The 21,939-nt window shown below is 60.3% G+C and overlaps 2 protein-coding genes across 10 annotated transcripts; both read left to right on the top strand.

Moving 5' to 3' along the window:
• Positions 1-47: 47 nt before the first annotated feature.
• PIP5K1A (phosphatidylinositol-4-phosphate 5-kinase type 1 alpha) lies at positions 48-16,702 on the top strand. Of its 9 annotated transcripts, none has more exons than XM_048929231.1 (17): positions 57-141; positions 2,552-2,593; positions 4,764-4,798; positions 5,266-5,355; positions 7,046-7,176; positions 7,521-7,638; positions 7,811-7,963; positions 8,298-8,597; positions 8,998-9,203; positions 9,760-9,843; positions 10,247-10,295; positions 10,532-10,616; positions 10,902-11,039; positions 11,291-11,420; positions 12,123-12,197; positions 13,804-13,885; positions 15,803-16,702. In XM_048929231.1, the coding sequence occupies exons 1-17, from the start codon at positions 84-86 to the stop codon at positions 15,830-15,832; spliced, it is 1,806 nt and encodes a 601-aa protein (XP_048785188.1). In that variant the 5' UTR covers positions 57-83; the 3' UTR covers positions 15,833-16,702. The 9 variants fall into 9 exon arrangements, with proteins under 9 accessions (XP_048785191.1, XP_048785188.1, XP_048785186.1 ...); XM_048929229.1 differs by having other exon boundaries at positions 13,801-13,885; XM_048929233.1 differs by lacking the exon at positions 15,803-16,702 and adding an exon at positions 14,289-15,792 and having other exon boundaries at positions 58-141.
• A 600-nt stretch (positions 16,703-17,302) lies between these two features.
• On the top strand, positions 17,303-21,168 carry PSMD4 (proteasome 26S subunit ubiquitin receptor, non-ATPase 4). Its single transcript, XM_048929044.1, has 10 exons — positions 17,303-17,422; positions 17,973-18,113; positions 18,379-18,493; positions 18,946-19,032; positions 19,296-19,364; positions 19,766-19,981; positions 20,069-20,177; positions 20,555-20,686; positions 20,784-20,851; positions 20,925-21,168. Exons 1-10 carry the CDS (start codon positions 17,397-17,399, stop codon positions 21,090-21,092), a joined length of 1,131 nt encoding a protein of 376 aa, XP_048785001.1. The 5' UTR covers positions 17,303-17,396; the 3' UTR covers positions 21,093-21,168.
• Positions 21,169-21,939: the final 771 nt, after the last annotated feature.

Here is a 21,939-nt window from a genome sequence, read left to right as displayed (position 1 = left end):
GGCGCCTCCCCTCCCCCCCCCGTGGGTGGTGCCGAGGGGGCGTGGCCTCGCGCGAGGCGACGGCGGGCGCGGGAGGCGGCAAGATGGCGGCGGCGGGGCCCGAATCGGGGGGCAGCAGCGGCAGCAGCGGCGGCCTCGGGGGTACGGCGGGATCGCTGAGCCGAGCGCTGGGGGGCGAGGAGGGGCTGCTGGGGGGCGGGAGGGGCTGTGGGAGGTGGGGGGTCGGGCCCGGGGTGAGGTCGGGCCGTGTGGGGCTGAGAGAGGTGCGGGGTGGGCCTGGGGTGCGCTGAGGGGCCGTGAGGGGCGGGGCCCAGGACGCTGTTGTGGGGTACGGGGGTGGAGATGGCGGCCTCCCCCTGCCGGGTTTGGGGTCCCGGCGGTTGGGGCTGCGGCATTCCGGGTATCTCGGCGGCCGTTTGGCACCACACGGGGGGCGGAGGGCTCCAGCACGGGGAGGGGGGGGGGGGGGCTTGGCCGCCGTACAGCGCTGGAACTGGGGGCTGTGGGGCTGCCCACACATCCTGGGGGAGGGGTGATGGGGAGCGAAGCGTCTGTGGGGCACAACGGGGTGCTCACGGCTGTGGTTTGGCCGTCTCGGTGTTGGGGGGGCCCTACGCTCCTTCCTGCCCCTGAAGTTGGGGGATGGGTCCGGTTTGGGGTGCTGGACGTGGGGCGGGAGTGGCTTCCACAGCCGGTCAGCATTCGGCAGCACCGTCCCTGAGTTCCCGTGGCAGAGTGCCGAGGCCATTGCTGATTGCAGGGCAGGGCGGAGGGGGCTTCTGGTAGTCCCATGGAAGAAGGCCAGGGGCTGCCAGCCTGCGGGGCCTCACCTCGGCGGCCTCTTGGCGTTGCGTTCCTCGTTCCTGGGGCCTCTGGAAATGGGTCTCTGCCCCCTCCCCGCCCCCTTTGGCGATGCTCCCTGCTGCTCCCACAGCACTGTGGGGAATAGGGGTCCGTGGCTCTGCCGGCTCAGGGTGAGGCTGCAGGGTCTCCTCCCGCCGTGCTTTGGGGTTCCCTTTGGGAGCCTGGAGCTGTCACACATCTCATCTCTCCCACCTGGAAGAGGAGCTGCATCCAGAGCTTCACATCGGGGAGGAGATGCAAGTGCACGAGGCAACCTCTTCTCCCTTCCTGCTGGGATCAGTGCTGCTGTTTGCTTTCGAGGGTAGTTTGGTGCTGGCCAGGGAGCCTTTCCTGCAGGATTTCAGTCCTGCTGGCAGAGCGTGACGTGGGCCGTACGTGAAGTGCGCTCACCTCGGCTGCAGCATTTAAAGCTCTTATCCCATCTCTGGGGCCTCTCACAGACTAAAGGGAGGCGATGGCTTTGGTTTTGATTGCTCTGGGCACGGGGCTTTACTTTTTCCAGTGCAAAACCCCGAAGCATCTCAGACCCCAGTGAATGTGGGGCCGACTGTTCTGGGCACAAAGCTTTGCTTTCTCCATGAGTAAACCCTAAAGCCGGCCCCACAGCTCAGTGTTCACCCTAGGGCCGATTACTCAGCGTCTTGCAGCTGAAATGCCGGGGACGGAAGGATTGGGGCGTCCCACCCTTCCTGCTCCCGGGGAAACACGGGGGAGGATTTCTCATTTTGCTGTTTTCGCTTTTGAAGCGGCGTGTGCCAAAAATGCTAATGCGGGATTTCGATCGTTTGGTTCTTTGTGCTTTGTAAGGACGGAGCTCAGAGAGAGAGTTGGGAGTTCATTGTCACCCTCCGGGGCTTCGGGCCCCTCCCCGGCGGCCGCAGACAAAAGAATCGCTCTCAGAATGGCTTCATCCCTTCTGGGGAGGAAATCGTCCCGGAGGGGTGAGAGCGGCGGGGACTCAGCCCCTTATAGGAGGGGGGCAGAGCTTCGTGCCGAGCCCGTGAGCAGGATGATGGGCAGCCCCTCAACTGCTGGGGACGGCGGTGACGTGGTGTTGTGGCTCCTGGAGCGCTCTGAGCACACAGAGCTCCCGTTGGTGCTGAGCTGCAGGCAGCCGGGCAGGGCGCCGCTCTGGGATGGAGACGAAGGAGGGCAGCCGGAGGCACGGGGAGCTGCTGTGTGGGGCTGGACGGAGCTCACCCCTTGGGGCAGCAGATGGGAGCCGCGTGGCTTTGGGGCCGGCGCTGACCCCGCAGTGACCGGGTTCCCCTGTGGAAGTAAAAGCTTCTGCTGCGTTGTTGCAGCGCTGCTCCGCTCGCAGCACCTCGCAGTGATTAATTAATTGTTCCACCCCCACAGACTCTGCCTCCCTCGCTCCCAGGGCTGAGGGATCCCTCACGGCTCACCTTCATTCCCAGAGCACCGGCTGAGTCCTGCAGTGTTCCAGCAGTGGCTGCTGCTGTGGGCGATGCTCGCAGTGCTGCCCTGGCGCGGCTTCGCGCCCTGAAGTCGCCCTGCTCGGCTCACGCTGCGCTGTGCGTGGAGGGGCTGGCAGGGTGGCACGGCCGCGTTTCTTTCCGTGTTTCTCTGACTTTCTCAGGGACCCGACATCCCAAACAGCCGCCGTTTCTTGCAGCCGAAATTCCCGCTGCCCTCCACGTAACCTCTCTGTTTTTCCCTCGTCCAGATTTCAGCTTTTTGTGCTGCTCGGTGATGTCGTTCCGAAGAGGTTAGAAGCTCTGCGCTGCACGCAGCTCCTCTGCGCGGTAACCGACGCCGTGCCACAGTGGCTGTTTGTGCTCCGTGCCCCCGGCCGGCTTTGCAGAGCGGCCCCCCGCTGCTCCCACCTGCAGCTCTGACCCTGCGGGGTCGCTGGGGGCTGTGGGTGGAAGCACAGCGGGTGTCTCTGAGCCGTGCCGTGTCCCGGCCCCGGCGGGTGCCGTGTTTGGGTGTGCTGACGTTTTGGCTTGTTATTTTTTGTCTGACATCAGCAGAAGTGCGGCTGACCTCGGTCTGGCTTCAGATGTAGAGCTGGGTGTCACTGCTGTCTGTTGCATGCTGCTGTGCTGCCAGGTGGGTGCTGGGGCTGCCGGCGCTGAAGCCGAAGCATCTCCCGGCCCCTCAGAATGAGTTCTGTGCCCGTCTCTTGTGCTCAGCTTTGGTTTTTCCAGCCGTTACCCCTGGGAAGTACAGACTTTGGGTCTGAAAATGCTCCCGGGCAGCTGCAGCTGGAGGAGCTGCTGCAGCACGGAAGGGATTGAGCCCAGCACTGAGAGCGAAGGGAAAAGGCGGCTGCTGTGGGGCAGGGCGAGTTTGGTTTTGGATGTGACCTTAACCCGGATCTGCTGCCTCTGTCCAGGACGAACCCTTGGGTCCCGCTGCTGTTTTTCAGCCTGGGTTCTGTTTGGTTCCAGCAGATCCAGAACTGTGTGCTCCCCTGAGCTGCGTTGCTGTGTTTTGCTTACAGCTCGCAGTTTAACACCTTCGCTTCTCCGGGCAGCCTGTGTGTGTGTGTGGACAAAACCAGCCATAAAACCTGCCTTGGGTGCAGGGAAACGGGGCGATCGCATGGAGCCCCCAGCCCTGCTGCTGCCCTCACGGCTGATCAGCGCCTCGCTGGGGTGCTGCAGCTCGTTATGGCCGGGCTCCTGGGGCCCCCATGCAGCCTGGGCTCTGGTTGGACCCCCAGCAGCACCCCCTGAACAGGCAGGGCTTGGGTGTGAACTCGTGGCTTGGCTTGCGTTCCCCCACTGTGTGCTGCGGGGTCCAGGCAGCGCGGTGGGGATCTGCTGCTCTGAGGGAGCTGTGGTTAAACCCTGCTGGAGCGGGGATTTGCATGGGTGATTAAATATTAACACAGCTAATCTCCAAGGGGATGAGGCTGGTGCTGCTGCTGCAGTGGGGTTGCTGGGATCTTGGTGGTTTCAATTGACAAACTGGTAAATTTGTGTTTAAAAAGAGATTGATTTGCTCTTGAATGGGTGCTGTATTGACATGGCTGGGATTTTTTCCCCATCCCCGCATCCTGGTGGAGCTTGGAAGCGGAATAGAATCAATGGGGTTGCAAAAGACCTCTGAGATCATCAGGTCCAACTATCGGCATCCCCACCACACTCACAGAAACAGAATTGTTGAGGCTGAAGACTTCCAGGACCACCGAGTCCAATGCCAACCCATCCCACCAAGCCCATGTCCTCAACAGGATCAAGGGAGCGTTAGGGTTGGAAAAGACCTCCAAGATCAAGTGTGGCCCCAGCCCATCCCCACCGTGCCACTGTCCCTAAGCAGGATCATCAGGGTTGGAAAGGATCTCTGAAGTCGCCAAGTCCAACCACTAGCCCATCCCCAGCATTCACTGCAGGAATTGTAGGATCGTGGGATTGTTAGGGTTGGAGGAGACCTCCGAGGACAGGGCTGAGATGTGGAGATCTGAAAGGTCCGTGGGTTCCTGCGGGCTGAGATGTGGAGATGAGAAAGGTCTGTGGTTTGGTAGGGCTGACACGGGGTCTGTGCTGCAGGGCTCATCCCAGTCAGCAGCTGCTTGGCTGTGGGGAGGAGTTGCAGGGGGTGTCGTGGTGGGGTGCTGCAGTGGGTGCTGTCACAGCTCCCAATTAAAATCCTGCATGTCTGAAGCAGACAGAAGAAACGACAAGGAAATAGCAGCCAAGTCTGCCTGTTTCAGGCCCAAAGCTGCTGTTCTCTGCTCCGCCTTTGGGCCCGGTCTGCCTGGTAGCTTTGTGGCACCGAGAGACATCGCAGCCCTCCCTGTGCCCAGAAACACCCCCAGCCCCTCTGCCGGGGGGGAGCAGCCGTGGGTCAGTGCTCCTCCGCTGCCGCCGTCACTGGGCTGCTCGTGTGCTGTGCTTCCCTCCTCCTGACTGCAGTTTTTTGTCCCACAGGGCCGTCTGCTGTCAAAAAGTCGCTCACCCCAGAGGTAAGTTTGTGGCTAAGAGCTCCAAACACCCAATTCCTGCCTCGGAAATGGGGTCGGGGAGGGAGCAGGAAAGCCAGGGGAAGCACAGCAGTGAGAGCAGTCTTTGGGTTCCCCCGCTGTGCTGGGGCTGAGCCGTCCTGCCAGCAGAGCAGCCCTGTGCTCAGACTGGAGCCAGCCAAGTGAGTTCCTGAGCCGTGAGTCAGGGCTGTGTGCGCAGCTTTCTTAAGCTGCTTCCCCAGGGAGTTGGCCTTGCTGGGCTTTGTGACAACAGGGACAGACGAAGAATCCCACAGAGGGGCCCATGGTGGCTGCAGGTGGATGGCAGGAGCTGCTGCTGATCGCTGTCCTGGGCATCAGCATGTGGCACGGCGCAGTACTGGCTGTGCAAATGTCATTGCTGTGCTGGGTGCTTTGGGAGCACGCTGTGTTCTGAGCCCCCCTTCTTACCACCTTTTCCTCCATCCCAGATGCCAGGCTCTTCAGGGCAGCCGGGCTCTCAGACGATAAAGAAGGGGCACAGAGGAGTGGATTCCACGGGTGAGACCACCTACAAGAAGGTGAGCGCCGCCGCACGGCTCTGCTGCTCTGCGTGATGTGGATCCCAGCCAGGGCAGCCAAGGCTGGGTGTCACTGGGTGCTGCAGGGTGGCCATGACGGTCGCTCAGAGGGAGCGCAGCGCTCCGAGCTGTGAGGGCAGTGGGCAGAGCTGCTCCTTTCCCACAGCTGCTCTTGGAGCCTTCAGAAGGAGATGGCTTCTAAGCACTGCCTGCTGGCAGCAACTTCCCAGGCCTTTTCTGGCTGATCCTATGCTCCTGGGGCAGGTCCTTCCTACAGGTCTTGTGGCATTCCTGGAATGTCAAAAAGGGGGATTGTTAGGGCTTTGCCACAAGCTGGAGCTGTGGCAGCTCTGTGGATGCTGCTTCCACTCTGCTGGGCTTCACAGGGATGGTGACACCTCTGATGTGAGTTTGGGTTTGGGGGGAGGTGGAGCAGATGAGGGCTCTGTGCACTTGGTGCAGGCAGAGCTTCTCGTCCAGATCTGTGCCCCAGAGCTGCTCTGGTCATGGTGTGAGCGCATGGCAGGAGTTTTGTTACGGTGTCTGTCCTGCACTGACTGCTGCCTTCACGTTCACTGCCTCTGGATCCCTCTGAAATCCAGGTTGGGCAGCAGTGGGAGGAGAACAGAGCAGAGCTGCCGCAAAATGCCTGAAGTGTTTTTTCGCGAGGGCCCCTGGAGCTGCTGGAGTGCTGCATGGGGCCGATCTGGGAACAAGATTACTGGGCAGGCCGCCTTTTTTCCATCCCTTCTTTTTCCAGGGGTGGCGAGTTGTTTTTCTGGAATTCTTTCCCCTGTGGAAGTGATGATAAACAGGCGGCCAGCTGCTCGGCCTGCCTCGCTGGTGGATGGAGGAGGGAAACTCTCGTTCCTTGGCAACGTGGCTCTGTGCTCTGTGCTCACCAGCAGGCAGGGCCGCGTGCGCTCAGCTGAGAGCTGTGGTCAAGCAGCACAGGGTGTGGGGGGGAAAAGGAATCGCATTCTTCCTCCCTCCCCCAGGAAACCAGAGGAAATGGGAAATGCAGGCAGGCAGCTGGAGAGGAGCAGGGTGTTGTGTGGTGGCTGCGTGGCACGGGGTGTTGGGCTGGTGTGGGAAGGGAGCCCGCAGGGTGAGGTCATGTGCTGCACAGAGGAGAACTCCTGATTCCAGCAGCTGTGCAGGAACACAGTCTGGCATTGTTCTGGGACAGCTTGAGCACAGGGGCAGGAGTGGCTGCCTGTCTGCACTCCTTATTTTGCCATGATAGCGAACTTTAGGGCTGAGGAGCCCTGGCCTGGCACCAGTCAGGAAATGGGGTGGTGTGTGCTGTGCTGTGTAGCCCTACTGAGCTGCTGCCTGCTGTGTTTGGTGGCAGGGGAATGAGGCCACCTCCCCTCTAAGCATAGGATGTGGGGGGAGCAATGAAATTGCACTCAGGTCCTTCACAGCTCAGCCAGAACTGAGCAGAACGTTGTTACTGGGGTGGGACAGGGAGGTGTTCGCCCTGCTGCTGCGCTCTGCAGGCTGCCTCGGGACAGAGCTGTGGTGGTGCTGCTCGTTGAGAAAGAAGCCAGCAGGTAGAAGTGGTGGCTGTGCAGGGCCCCTCTAACAGCACGTTTCTGAGCATAGGGCTCTCTTTCCTCCAGCTCCTCTCATTCCTCTTCCCAGTCGGCCACTTATGTTGCCTAACTCGTTTCCTTTGCTCCTCCAGACAACGTCATCAGCCTTGAAAGGTGCCATCCAGCTGGGCATCACACACACGGTTGGGAGCTTGAGCACTAAACCTGAAAGAGATGTTCTCATGCAAGATTTCTACGTAGTAGAAAGTATTTTCTTCCCAAGGTCAGTGCTTGCTTTCTTCCTTTCTGTCGTGCTTTGGCAGCAGTAGCAGCAGTAGCTCCCAGCCCTGCTCGCTTTTAGGAGGCAGCAGCAGAGCTGGGGGAGCACAGCTGTGCTGAGCAGAGGCACTGCGTGCCGAGCAGCTCCGTTTCTGCAGAGCTCTGCTGTGGCTCCCATAGGTCTGCTGAACACATAAATGCAGCTGTGCTGCTGTGCGCCTCCCTGGGCTGGATGTGTTCAGTCCAGGCGGTGCGTTAGGGGACAGCCAGAGCAGGCCTTGCTGCTCAGATCGTCCCTTAGGAGCCCTGAATGATGCAAACCCACGTGTGCCCTCTCTCCTCGAGCAGCGAAGGCAGTAACCTCACTCCAGCTCACCACTACAACGATTTCCGCTTCAAAACCTACGCGCCGGTGGCCTTCCGATATTTCCGGGAGCTGTTTGGGATCCGGCCGGACGATTACCTGGTACGGCTGCCGGGTGCTCGGGGGGGTTCCTGTGCTCTGTGTCTGCTTGGAGCTCTGGGAGCACAGCAGTGGATGCAGTCCGTGGCCCCGGGGTTTGCCTGGTGCTGTCTGAAGGGCAGCAGCGCCGTGCTGCCGTGTTCCACCTCTGCTTTTCTCTCCTCCTCCTCCCCAGTACTCGCTCTGCAGTGAGCCCCTCATTGAGCTCTCCAACTCTGGGGCCAGTGGATCCCTCTTCTATGTGTCCAGCGATGACGAGTTTATCATCAAGACAGTTCAGCACAAAGAGGCAGAGTTCTTGCAGAAGCTGCTGCCCGGCTACTACATGGTAAGTGAGGCCAGGAGAGGCTTTCTTTGCTCGTAGCACTGCGTGCTCCCTGCTGGGCTCTGTGCCGTGAGCCTCACACAGGGCCCTGCGTGTCCCTGTGTGGTGAGCAGGGAGTTCTGCACTCGTGGGCTGATCTGACCCTCGGCTTTGCAGGGTGATGTTAACAGTGGGCAGTGCCGGCCTGTCGCCCCCTGCCCACCCTCACCTCTTTGTTTCTTTGGCAAATGCTTTGAACTGCTGCCGGCTCCACGGGGAGGAGCAGGCAGCTCTGCTGGGCAGAACGTAAATAGTCAGCATGGCTCTGAAGGCATCTCTGCATCTTTGGTTCTTTTAGAACTTGAATCAGAACCCAAGGACGCTGCTGCCCAAGTTTTACGGCTTGTATTGTGTCCAAGCCGGGGGCAAAAACATCCGCATTGTGGTGATGAACAACCTGCTGCCACGTTCTGTGAAGATGCACCTCAAATACGACCTGAAGGGCTCCACCTACAAACGCAGGGCATCCCAGAAGGAGAGGGAGAAGGTCTTCCCCACCTACAAGGACTTGGATTTTATGCAGGACATCCCCGACGGCCTCTTCTTGGACTCAGACATGTATAATGCTCTGTGCAAAACGTTGCAGAGAGACTGTTTGGTAAGTGGAGGTGCTGGGAGGAATTCTTTTGAACCTTTCTGTTGGCACCCAGCAGTCCTGCATCCCCTCCTGGGGGTGCTGGCTGGGCAGCCTGCAGTTTGGCAGTGCTGTGGGCAGGAAGCCGTGTGCCCTCTCCCTGTGCCAGGCGTGCCGGGTCCGGGCAGTGGGCTCAGCTCTGAGCCTGCCAGCAGCTGTGCGAGAGTGCAGTCCCTGCTCCGGGTCTCCTGCACAGGAGGAGTACTGCAGGCCTTCCTGGCGCCTGGCAGAGGCAGGCTGTGGGTTGAATTCATCCCCTGGCCGTGCTGGGGTCCAGGTGGCACCGCTGGCGATGCTGTGGTGCCCTGTCGGCAGCTTCACGGGGCTCACGGTGGCAATGAGGCTTTGTCAACTTTCTGCCCAGGTCCTGCAGAGTTTTAAAATCATGGATTACAGTTTGCTGGTGGCAATCCATAACATGGACCTGGCACAGAGGGAGCACGCGATGGCAGACGGAACGTCCCAGGCCGACACGCGGCGCCCTGCGGCGCAGAAGGCCCTGTATTCCACTGCCATGGAGTCCATCCAGGGGGAGGCCCGCAGGGGAGGCACCATAGAGACAGACGACCAGTGAGTGTGTGCTGCTCTGCTGCAGGGCTGCCTTCGTGTGGGCTTTTGGGGTGCCTGCTGCTGCCTTTCTGAGAGACGTGCTGGTGGCTCTGAAAGAGAAGGGGGTGGGTCTTCAGCAGGGCCCGTGAGATAGGATGAGGGGAAATGGTTCCCAGTTAAAAGAGGGGTTTAGGCAGGGCACAGTAAAGACAGTGGTTACGAGAAGGGCACTGAGGTGCTGGCACAGGATCCCCAGAGGTGGGAGGGTGGTGGTGCCCCGTCCCTGCAGACTCCCGTGGGGAGGCTGGTGAGCTGTGAGTGCAGGTGGAGCTGTGGGTGCCCCTGCTCATTGAGGGGGGGGTGAGGTGCCCTTTCAGGGTCTCTTCCAGCTCCAACCATTTGTGATTCTGTGCTTTGGTTGATCCCCGCTGCCTCCACCCCTGCGGGCAGCAGCGGCAGCTCACTGCAGTTGCTTGCTCTCCTCGTGGCTGGGTTGGGATCAGTCTCCAGTGAAACTGCACAGCTCTGGGAAGGTCGAGCCAACCTCACCAGCAGGCGCTGTTCTCTGTCCTTGCAGGATGGGGGGCATTCCTGCCCGCAACGCCAAGGGGGAGAGGCTGCTCCTCTACGTGGGCATCATCGATGTGCTGCAGTCCTACAGGTAGGGCAGTCTGAGGGCAGCTGTGTGTCGCGTGGGGGGCACAGCTTCGCACTGCTGGCTGTGCTCCGTGTGGAGGTCTGGCTTCCAAGGGAGTTAAGATGCATTTTATTGGCTGCCTTTATTTCTCTGTTGTTATTTTCTTGGAGTTGGGTGTTTGGGGATTGGTTTCCGGGTCTTGTTTACTGTGTTTGCCTCCCGTTCCCAGGAGGGATCGCCTCTGGCAGAGGTTATTTCTGTGCTCAGTGGTTGTTGTGTGCAGGAAGCGGTGAGGAGAAAACAAGCAGTGGCTTAGAATGGCCACAGCCACTGCTCGGGTGCTGCTGGTCAGAGAAGCTCAGCGCCGTGCGGGCACCAAACGGCACAAATTGGTGTGAAACCTCATCTTTGTTCTCTGCTTTGTCAGGTTTGTGAAGAAGCTGGAGCACTCCTGGAAGGCCCTTGTGCACGATGGGGTAAGCAGCAAACACAGCACCCTCATCTGTTCAGCTCGCTGCAGGTGCTCACTGCGCAGTGTCCTGGGTTTCCAAGGGCTCTGTGTGTTGCTCTTCTACATGAAGGCAGTGCCCAGAAACATTCCCAGGCACCCAGAAATATTCCCAGGCCAATGTAGCACGGGTCAGGGCTGGGGGGCTGCCGTTAACCGCCATCACTTACTAATGCAGGTTTCCACACTGCTCATCCCTTTCAGGACACCGTTTCTGTGCACAGACCCAGCTTCTATGCTGAAAGATTCCAGCGCTTCATGTGCAACACAGTATTCAAGAAGATTCCCTGTAAGTTCTCCACGTGGGGTCCCTGCCGTGGTGCCGGTGTGCCTGGCTTCGTGCTCAGCAGCTGGGGCTGGGGAGGAGCACAGCAGTGTGTGAGGGCATCGGGGAGCCTGCCGTGCCGCATACCCTCCTCCTGCGTTGTCCTTGCTTTGCAAACGCGGCCGCACGGAGCTGCTTCATGCATCAGTGTGTTTCCCTGTGTGCCAGCTGGGACGGGGCTGTGTTGGGTCTCCTCCTCCTGAGCTCTGTGCAGTAGTGAAGCTCTGCCTTGTTGTTTTTGTCTTGAAGTGAAGCCATCCCCTTCCAAGAAGAGCCGCTCCGGCACCGCGGTTCCGAGGCGCAGCTGTCAGGGAGGAGTGCCTTCCCAGCTGCATGTGTCGTGTGAGACAAAAGCACAAGTCACGACAGAGGCGGACGTGGAGCAAGGTTGGTGTTTGGGATGGGGGGAGAGAAACGCCTCCCAGGTGTTCCTCAGCTTGCTTTGGCACAGCAGAGCTTTCTGCAGGAGCCTGCGGGTGATTTCGCAGTGCTGCTTTGGATTGGATTTCCAGGAGGGCAGGGCTGGTCCTGCTGTGCTCACGGGTCTGAGGTGCGGTGGGTGGGATCCACACCCCGCCGTTACGGGGGGCTGCGCCCGCACCTCGTGCAGGTGCTGGAACTGCTGTGCTCCCACTCAGGTTCCCACCTCGGCCGCCCGGATCTCCTGCCCAGGACTCTGCCTGTGGACGAAGCCAACAGCGATTCCGTCGCCACCACTTTGTCCACCTCCTCCTTGGGCAGCGGAGGTCTCCACTCACCCGCAAACAGGTGAGGCTCTGGGGGGCCCTGGCACGAGCAGCCCTGTGCAGCAAGTGAGCTCAGTGCCAGGCCAGCATGCATGCGGGGCGCTGCCGCAGCCCGCTGTGGTCCTGAGCACACGCTGCGGTTTTGCATCTGTGCTTGGGCTGAGCGGACGTCCTGGCGGCTTTTCGTTCTTTGTGCTTGATGGCCTCTTCCTGGAGCTGAGATAATTGTGCTGATTACGAGGCGCTGCCAGAATGCGCCAGGAGCGCAGCGTGATGCTGCAGGGCGCTGGGGCGACGCGCAGGGCTGGGCGCAGCTCTGTGCCTCTGGGTGTCCCTGGAGCTGCAGTGCATGGCTGAGGAGCAGATGGCTGCCCTGGAATGTTCCCTTTGTTGCCCAGTGGTGAGAATTGAGGGTGACGAGGAGGAGCTGTGGTCAGAGCACGATCCCATGCGCAGAAGTTCTGAGGTGCTAACTCCTCTTCCTGGAAGCGGTCATAACCCACCTTCCTCATTCCTGCACCGTGGCACTAATGAAAGTGTCTGCTCTGTCCTCAGCTGCAGGAGGACGAGATATGATTGTAATTCACTCCTTTTATTCCCTCTCTAAAACATGGAAACTTCTCAGTAGGGATCCTAAACCAGAGCTGCTCCTTCCCAGTCCGTCCGCGTGCCCGGGGAGTTGTGTGTCCTTAACCAGGCTGTCTCTCCTTCGATCTCTGCGTAGGTCAGTGGGCGTGCAGGTGCACAAAGCCGACAGCTCAGCAAAGGATTTCGCTAGGACTGCTGCCTTCCTGTCTAGGTGAGGGAGGAACCATGCTTTGCTGGAGGCCTTCTCCCGTCCAGAGGGTTTGTTTGGGGAGATGTGCCCTGAGGGTCTGCCTTGCGCTGCCCGTGGTTCGTAGGTGATTGGTTCAGCACAACATCAGTTGTTGGAAGGAGGTTAGAGAGGGGTGCCTACAGGAGCAGTGGTCTGGAGGAGTGTTTGTCACTCTGGGGGCAGACCTGAGTGAGTGAGCCCAGCAGGGTGCAGCAGGGTCAGCCTGCTCCAGAGCTGCTTTGGTGCGGCAGCAGTGTGCCCTGCTGCAAAGTGCCAGGCTGCAGAGGGGATGTGACACTGAGCAGGGAGGGATGCTGCCAGGGAGCAGAGTGACGCCCGTCTGTCAGATCAGGCATGGGTGAGTCCTGTTTCGTGCAGAGAGAAAGGGGAGCTCGATGCAGGGGGTCGCTGGGGATGCCCTGGGGATGCAGCGAGGGAAATGCTGCCCTCACTGCTTCTCTTTTGGAGCACTGCTGCAGCTGGGAGAGGTGTAGGGATCAAAGCCGAGGGCTGATGGTGTGTTCAGCAGCTGGATTGCACAGCTTGTGCCAACCTGAACAGCACTGACCCAAACGAGGCAGCTGGAAAGGAACTGCCTGCAGTCGGAGATGGGAGCCTTGCAGTGCACTCAGCACTGGGTGGCACTGAGTCTGGTCAGGTTGGTGGTTGGATTTGATGACCTTTGAGGGTCTTTTCCAACCTAATGTTTTTGAGCCTGATCCTATGACAAGTTCACAGAGCTTTGAAGCACGCTAAGAGCACAGCCTGGTTCTGAGGTGTGTGGGAGTCCTCTGCTCCAGCCCAGCTCTGTCATTCAGCTTCTGGCAGAGGGTCCTGAGGTTTGGGGCACTGTGAGTGTCAGCTGCTGGCGAGGAGCTCTGGGGGTGGCTGGGCTTAATTTTGGGGGGGACATCCTACTGCCCTGAGCACCAGGATTGGCCCCAGTCGAGTCCTGGAGGCACAGCCCTGTAACCAACACTGAGCGTTCTGTCGGGAGAGGATGCAGCTCCATGGGATGCATCCTGCTGGTGGGATCCGGCCCCATGTGCTGCATCCTGCAGGACGTCACTCCCATTTGCTGCACGGGAGCTTTGCCAACAGCTTTTCGCACAGCAGTGCCTCCATTGCAGTGCCTCCATTGCAGTGCCTCCATTGCAGTGCCTCCATTGCAGTGCCTCCATTGCAGTGCCTCCATTGCAGTGCCTCCATTGCAGTGCCTCCATTGCAGTGCCTCCATTGCAGTGCCTCCATTGCAGTGCCTCCATTGCAGTGCCTCCATTGCAGTGCCTCCATTGCAGTGCCTCCATTGCAGTGCCTCCATTGCAGTGCCTGGCGCTGACGTCGGCGCTGTGTTGCTGTGTCCCCGTGCTGCTTTCCCCCCAGACCCCCATCATGGCAGTGCGGTGCTCGCGGGCTCCATAGGGGCTCACCTCACCAGGTTGGACGTGCAGGTGTTGCTCCAGGCAGCTCTGTTCTGACCCCTTCTGTGGGCTGCTCTGCTGTGCTGGGCGCAGCAGGAGAGGCGATTTCATGGCCGCTCCCACTTCAATGCTGCTTTACAGCTCTTCCCCCTCTGTCTCCCCAGCAGCTCCCCAGGACCGTCCGTCCCTGAGCCCTCCTCGGAGCTGAGGGAGCAGCTGGAAGAGCTGCAGGAGACGGAGATCAGCTTCGTGAGTAACCTCTGAGGAGGGGCTGAGTGGTTCAGGGTGGGAGGGGATGTGGGGGGCAGACCCTCACCCACCTGTGTGCATGGTGGCCCCGTCTGCCCCATGCCACACGCAGCCTGGTGGTGTCCACCGCCCCACAACCTTTTGTTGGGTGAAGCAGGAGGTAAAGCAGAGCTGCTGCACTCCTGGGCACCCAGGGTGGTCAGGGGGCAGGGATGAGAGCTGGCCTCAGCCTCTGTGAGGACAATAAATGCTGGCAGAGCCCCCAGTCCATGGGGAGGTGGAGGTTGGGGAGCGCCGCCCCTCCGCTGTGCATCCATCCAGGCAGAGCAGCTCCAGGCGCGGCTGCTGGGCTCCCCCCACACTTCTCCCCCCCCACCAACATCTCCCCCTCTTCTCATTGCAGTGAGGCAGCTCTGAGCCGACGCTGGCAGCAGGAGGTTCCGTGCTCTGCGTGGGCTCTGCGCGCTCAGCCCCCGTTGCTGACCTTCGTGGTTTTTAGTTTGTTTTTTGGTTCTTGGGTTTTTTTGTGTTTTTCTTTTTTTTTTTGTGGGGTTTTTTTTTTTTTTTGGAAATGTTACCTGGACAGGAAGCTGAGAGCCAGGCTGGCTGCGCAGTGCAGGCAGCCCAGCAGAGCGGATCAGCGGAGACCTCCAGGCACTGCGCTGCTGCCTGAGCCCAGGGCCTGAGCCGCCCTGAGGGGAGGAGGAGGAAGAGGAGGAACTGCTCCACTGGACTGAAGGCCTTTGGAAAAAGGCTCTGACCTCCAAGGCTCGCAATGCTGCCACCACAAACTGCCGCCCATAGGAGTTTTTTGGCCCCACCGGCAGTTTGCCTCGGAGCGACGCGTTCACCTTTTGTATTTCCAACGAGTTTTTAACGTCGGCGTTTCCTGCAGTTCAGCTCCAGCCCTTCCCCTCAGCTCTGCTCTGTGTGACCGCAGACGGGGCCCTGAGCCGCGCTGTGCAGGAGGGCTGCGTCCCCTCGGTGCCCCTTTGTGGATGCAGATCTCTGCCCTGAGCTCAGCTGTGGGAATCTGTCACCATTTCTTCGCAGACGGACCCAACCTGGCAGCCCCACTGGGCTGAGCTGCGTTTGCACGGAACGCTTTTTGGGTTTTATTTTTTAGGATAGGAAGCGACTCCAGCCCGCGTTCCCAACGGGTTGGAATCCTCCGTTGGTTTTTCTTTTTTATATATTGGAGAAAAAAAAAGGAAAAAAAGAAAAAAAAAAAAAGCCAAGGGATGTAATTGTGCCCCTGCGGGGTTGCTGTGTGCAGAGGAGCCCAGGAGCGGTGGTGCAGAGGGCGGCGCTTTGCGGTGCCACCTCCCACCTCGAGTGGGCACTGATATTTTTTTAAGGAAAAAACAAAAACACCCATGGAAAAAAAAACCCAACCCAACCCAACATCCCAGCCCCCTTTTGGATGTTATTTCTTAGTTTTGTTTGAAAAGACCCCACGGAATGGCCTTATCCTCTGGGCGGCCAGACCCAGAGCGGGGTTCTGCGGCTCCCGGTGCCCCCGGTGCCGTCCCACGCCGACCCCACCAGCGCTGGGAGGAAGGTGGGCTCTTCCCCCGCTGCTGCCCTCACCTTACAGCCAAAATAACTGTCTATATTAGACGCTGTTCTTACCTTCCCTCCCATCTCCTGTAATGGTTCGTGTTTCTCGTTCTGTTTTTTTTTACCAGGAGGGAAGAAAACCGACTCCCCGTTCTTTTTTTCCCTATGATTTAATATTTATGAAGTTGTATTTAAGTGGTTTTGTTTCATTTTATTTGTTTTCTGGGGATAGCTGTGCAGCAGTAGGGAGATGGGGGGTGGTGTTTCTATACGGGATCTTCCAACCTTTGCTTTGTAATGGGTTTTCAGAACAACTGCCTTTTTTTTTTTTTTTTTTTTTTTTTTTGCATCTGGAAGTGGCGACAACTGCTGTTAAATGGCTCCTGAACCCCCCTGGGGCCCTTCTACAGCAGGGAGGGCTGTGGGGCCGCCTGTGGGACCGCCTGACGGATCCTGGGAGCATCCGATGGATCCTGGAATCAATTGATGGATCCTGGGAGCATCCAATGGATCCTGGCCTTGTCCAATGGATCCTGGGACCACCTGTTGGATCCTGGCCCCTGATGATGGATTCTGGGACCATTGAATGGATCCTGGCATGGACTTAAGGATCCTGACCTCAGCTGGTGGGTTGCTGGATCCTGGGACTGCCCAATGGGTGCTGGAATGAGTTGATGGATCCTGCCATCGCTCAGTGGATCTTGGCATGGACTTAAGGACGATGACCTTAGGTGATGGATCCTGGCACCACATGGTGGATTCTGGGGCCATCGAATGGATCCTAGGGTCATCTGCTTGGTCCTGGGAAGGGTTGATGGATGCTGGCATCACCCCATGGCTCCTGGCATGGACTTAAGGATCTTAGCCCCACGTGACGGATCCTGGCACCGCATGATGCATCCGGCCCCATGTGATGGGTCCTGATGGATCTGGTCCTACCTGCTGGATGCCGGTGGGGGTTGATGGATCCCAGCACCTCCTGATGGATCTGGACCCACTGGATCCTGGCACGGACTTAAGAATCCTGGCCCCAGCCCCTGGATCCCGGCACCTCCTGCTGGATCTGCTCTCAGGTCACGGATCCCAGCACCTCCTGTTGGGTTCAGGCCAGCGTGGTCCCTCGGCAGTGGGAAGGCCCCGTCCGTGTCCCCATGGAGCTGCTCGTGTCGTGGACGTTGTCGTGTTACCTGTGCCGTGTCGCCGCCAGCGGCTGTTCTGTGGATACCTGCGGCCCTGAATACAGCGTGTGCTCCTGCAGCCGGCTGCCTGCACGCCTGCTTTGTGGGGAGGGGGGCGGGGGGCTGCTGCATGTCTGCCATTGGTTGTGCTGGTGCTGGGGGGGGGGGGGGTCCCAAAGGGCCTCTGTGTCCCTTTGTGGGGTCTGGAGCCCCCCTGGGGAGGGAATTTGTTCTCCTGAGCACGTTGTGGGGTCAGAGCAGGGGTTGGGTTGGAAGGGGCCCTTGGAACCTTCTGGTCCCATTCCCCGCTATGAACAGAGATGAGGTCCCCTCTGCTTTTCTGTGGTTTTATGGGTTGGAGGTTGGCCTCTAAGGACCCGTCCAGCCCGGCCCCCCCGTGGTTCTGTGGGTGATCATTACGATCGCAGACCATCTTGGTGTCACGGATGGAGGTGCTGAGTGCAGCTCCCAGCGCTGACCCCGCAGGGCAGCGCCGTCACCACTCTCCACCCGCGGAGCCTCGGCTGCAGCTGCGGGTTCGGTCCCACCTTCAGCTCCTCGCCGCCCGCCATCCCCTCAGGGCTCTGGGGCCGAGGACGCGTTTGGGGGGGGAGGCGGAAGACGGACCGACAGGGACAGAACTACAACTCCCAGCGTGCTGCGCGCGCCTCGCGTTCCAGCACGGGCGGCGCCCATTGGGCGGCGGCGCGCAGCCAATCAGCGGGCTCCTTGTTGAGAGGGCCGTGAGGCGGCTCTGAAGGAAAGGGGCAAAGATGGTTCTGGAGAGCACCATGGTGTGGTGAGCGGGCCGGGCCGGGCCGGGCCGGGGGCGCGGCAGCGCGGCAGCCTCCGCCTCGGTCCTTCTCCCTTCTCCCTTCTCTTTCTCCCTTCCCCGCGTCCCGCTGCGCTTCGTGGGCCGCGCGGCGCCGCCGAGGGATTCCCTGAGTCATGGCGGGTTGGGGCACGGCCGGGCCCGGGGGGGGGGTTAAGAAGGGCCCTATGAGGGGGGGGGGCTGCAGGGGGGCGGCACCGCTGTGCTGCTGTGGTTCGGTGACCGTAACGATCGTCTGCAGGACTGGGGTGGGGAGGGGAGGGAGGGGGCCTGGAAGGTGAACTGTGGGATGGTTGGGTTGGAAGAGTCCTTGAAGCTGATTCATTGACTGGTTGTGTGGGAAGGGTCCTTAAATATTAGCCGTGTGATGGCTGTGTTGGGTTGTATTGGAAGGGTCCTTAAATATCAACCGTGGGATGGTTGGGTGGGAAGGGACGTTGGCAGTGGGACTGAGGGCCCCCTGAGCATGTTTGTGGCTGACACTGAGCTGCAGCCCTGATGGATGTTGTTTTTTCAGCGTTGACAACAGTGAGTACATGAGAAATGGGGACTTCTTACCCACTCGCCTGCAAGCTCAGCAGGATGCTGTCAACATCGTGTGCCACTCCAAGACCCGCAGCAACCCCGAGAACAACGTGGGGCTCATCACCTTAGCCAAGTATGGGGCTGGCCGGGGTTGGGTAAAGTGGGGCTGGAGGCTGAGGGCAGGGCAGTGGGGTCGCTGCTGTGTGTGCGTGGATTGCACGCTTTGCTTAGGAAACCGGGCTCCACGTCTTGGCCCTGTGTGCTCGGACCCCACAGAGCTGAGCGCTGCAGACCTGCAGGAGCTGTGGGAAGGAGGGGGGGAATCCTCATCCTGTAGCAACAGAGGGTTTCACAGAGAGGTTCTCAAACAGCTTCAGTGCAGTGTGTTTCTCTTGCAGTAACTGTGAAGTGTTGACCACGCTCACTCCGGACACGGGACGGATCCTTTCAAAGCTACACACAGTGCAGCCCAAAGGAAAAATCACCTTTTGCACAGGGATCAGAGTTGCTCACGTAAGAGGTTGTCTGTTACTCCAAACCGAGCCTGCGTCCTTCTTTGTAACATCTGATGGCTGAGCGTGTCCTGTTAGATCTGCTCCTGACTCTGCTGCTGAGCAAATCCTTGGCTTTGCCTCAGAAACCTTTGTAAAATCCAGTGTGAAAGCCCAGCCTTGGGAAGCTTGCTGTGCTGCAGGGAACGCGCAGCCGCGCTGCATGACGGCTCACACTCTGGGTGTCTGGAAATGAGAATTAAATTGGGACAGGAGGAGTGGAGCTGCCCACCATGGAGTCTGGCCACAAGGGCAGCTCCCTCCCCAGGTCTGGGTTTGGGGAGAAGGAGGAGGAGCTGCCCATCGCCACGCAGCCCAGTGGGTCTCTGCTCCTGTGTGTCTGTGCACGGCTGCCTCCCGGCCGTCCTCCCTCCTGGAGCTGCTCCTTAAGCACAATGTGACTTTGTTTTGCAGCTGGCTCTGAAGCATCGCCAGGGCAAGAATCACAAGATGCGAATCATTGCCTTTGTTGGGAGCCCTGTAGAAGATAACGAGAAGGATGTGAGTAGCACCAGTCCAAGCAGAAAATGTTGTTTCTGCTCTCCACATGCCCCTAAACCAGATGGATGGCTTGGTCCTTGCCCTGCTCTGGGAGGAAGGCTGTGCCCCAGCAGGGACAGCGTGGGCTGCAGCTGGGCGGCTGATCTGGGGCTTTGCTTCTGGATCCTGAGGGTTGTCCCCCGGTTTCCAAAGGGAGGGCTGGGGTTGTGAGAGCTGAGATGTGGGCAGTAAGAAGCCAAAGCCGCCGTGTCTCTTTGTTGCAGCTGGTGAAGCTGGCAAAGCGTCTGAAGAAGGAGAAGGTCAACGTTGACATTATCAACTTTGGAGAAGAGGTGAGACTTGGGCTGCATTTTTCCAGTTAAGGTGTGAGCCAATGGGGTCAGGGAAGAGTGGGGCTCTGTGCCTCGGCCCTTCTGTGGTGATGGTGAGGTTAATGTTTCCCTCTGGGGAGGCCCTTCTTGTTTTGCTGCAAGCCTCGTTATCTTTCCCCGTGGAAAGAGCAGAGCTGTGTGCCCCCAGGCAGCATTTCTGATCCCTTGGCCTGGGGTTTGTGTCCCTGGCGTTTGTGTCCCAGGTAGTTCTGCTCTGTGTCTGGATTTTGGTGGGAGGAGAGAGATGATGGCAACCTGAGGGGCAAGCATGGCATCGCCTGGAGCGGTGCAGCTAGCGAGGCTGCCAGCTGTGAGGGCAGCATGGGGGGAGCCGGGCCCCCAGCCCCTCTGTTCGCCCCTAGGAAGCCAACACGGACAAACTGACGGCCTTCATCAACACTCTGAATGGCAAGGATGGCACGGGCTCCCACCTGGTGACGGTGCCGCCGGGGCCCAGCCTGGCCGATGCCCTCATCAGCTCCCCCATCCTGGCTGGTGAGGGGGGGGCCATGCTGGGCCTCGGTGCCAGCGACTTCGAGTTTGGCGTGGATCCGAGTGCCGACCCAGAGCTGGCCCTGGTGAGTGGGGTGGGGCGGCAGCGCGTGCTGTGCTGTTCTGTTCTGGGGTGCTCCCCGCTCAGCGCTGCCCTGCCTCCATCTCTGCAGGCTCTGCGTGTCTCCATGGAGGAGCAGAGGCAGCGGCAGGAGGAGGAGGCCAGGAGGGCTGCAGCCGCCTCTGCAGCTGAGGCTGGGATTGCTGCCACTGGAGGGGACGGTGAGGAGCTGCGTGGGGAGCAGAGCTGCTCCGCTGGGGACAGTTGGGATGGAGCGTGGCTGCTGAGGGGTGTCCCGCCGTAACGCTGCAGGAAGTGGGTGCTGGATGTGGCAGAGGCTGGGTTCTGCTCTGGACAGAACCCAACCATGCAGGATCTCACAGAATCGCAGTGCAGCCTCACTGCAGCGCTCTGAGCAGCTCCAGGCTGGAGCTTCCCTTGGCTCCTACTGAAACTTCCCGTCTGGGTGGGGGAGCAGGGGGTCCGGGGTGGGCGGACGGGGGTTCTGGGTGCTGAAGGGGTGCGGTGTGAGCGGCCCATGCTCAGGCAGCACTGGTGGCTCCTGGCTGGGCTGTGAGTGTGGCTGCTGTCCCTGCAGATTCGGACGATGCTCTGCTGAAGATGACCATCACCCAGCAGGAGTTTGGGCGCGCTGGGCTGCCCGACCTGAGCAGCATGACGGAGGAGGAGCAGATCGCCTACGCCATGCAGATGTCGCTGCAGGGAGCGGGTGAGCTGATGCAGATGGGGGCAGGGGGGCAGCTCCCAGGTGGGGCCATCGCCGGGGCCGCCCCACAGCATCCCGTGTGCTCCGGGCTCTCCCGCAGAGTTTGCGCAGGCGGAGGCGGCCGAGGTGGACAGCAGCACAGCCATGGACACCTCCGAGCCCGCCAAGGTGAGGCCTCGCTGTTGGGGGGATGGGGTCGGCATGGACGCAGCCCCCCCCGCTCCCCGCCGTCTCCCCGCAGGAGGAGGATGACTACGATGTGATGCAGGACCCCGAGTTCCTGCAGAGCGTGCTGGAGAACCTGCCTGGCGTCGACCCCAACAACGAGGCCATCCGCAACGCCATGGGCTCGCTGGCCTCGCAGACCTCCAAGGAGGGCAAGGACAAGAAGGAGGAGGACAAGAAGTGAGGGGCGGCGGGCTGGGGCTGCGCCTGACGCGGCAATAAAGGCTGAAGCACGGTGCCGGTCCCGGACCCCGTCCCCGTTCCCGGTCCCTTTTCCCGCCCCGTGGCGCTCGTCGGGGGGCGGGGCCGGCGCGGAGGCCACGCCCCTTGCGCCACGTCCCGGCGTGCCCCGCGCCTCCGCAGGATGTTTACGACGCGGTTCGTGGGCGGGTCTCCGATGATGAGCGGCGAAGGCAGCCAGTGGGGGAAGGGGTGGGGAGGATGTTGTAATCGTTTCCTGTCTGTGGCCAATGGGAAGAGGGGGCGGGCCGGGGCAACTCATTGGTTCCTCCAGGGTGGATGTGCGGTCGAACTGGCCAACAGGGGAGCGAGGGGGCGGGGCGAGGCCCCTGCTTTCCGTGAGTGACGGCGCCGTCAACAAATGGTAGAAGATGTGGTCGACCGCTGAGGTCTCCCAACCGATGGGGTGATGGCGGGCCGGGCCTTCGCTTTGAGCGACAAGCGTCTTTTTCAACGGGAAAGCAACAGCTGGGCGGTGCCCTGAGCGACGCTGTCTGTGGCCAATAGCTGTGCGGATCCGTGGTGGATGGGCATCCCGGCTTAGCCAATGGCATGAGGGAGGGGGCGGGGGGGCTCGATGAGCACAGCTTTCAGCCAATCAGCAGCAACACTGCTCGTAGATTCACCAATAGGCAGCTGGAAGGGCGTGATCACACTTTCAATGGCTGCCCCGTCCCCCAATGGGTACCCCCTCAGCGGGCGGATCCAGCCCCGACTCACTTCCCCCTCCTCCAATAGCGAGTGCGAGCGGCCGCGACCACCCACGACCGACAGCGCCAAGCACCAATGAG

Source organism: Lagopus muta, chromosome 29, assembly GCF_023343835.1.
Source record: "Lagopus muta isolate bLagMut1 chromosome 29, bLagMut1 primary, whole genome shotgun sequence".
NCBI classification, from domain to species: Eukaryota; Metazoa; Chordata; class Aves; order Galliformes; family Phasianidae; genus Lagopus; species Lagopus muta.
The sequence above is the reverse complement of the archived record's forward strand: the minus strand, read 5'-3'. Positions and strand labels throughout refer to the sequence as shown.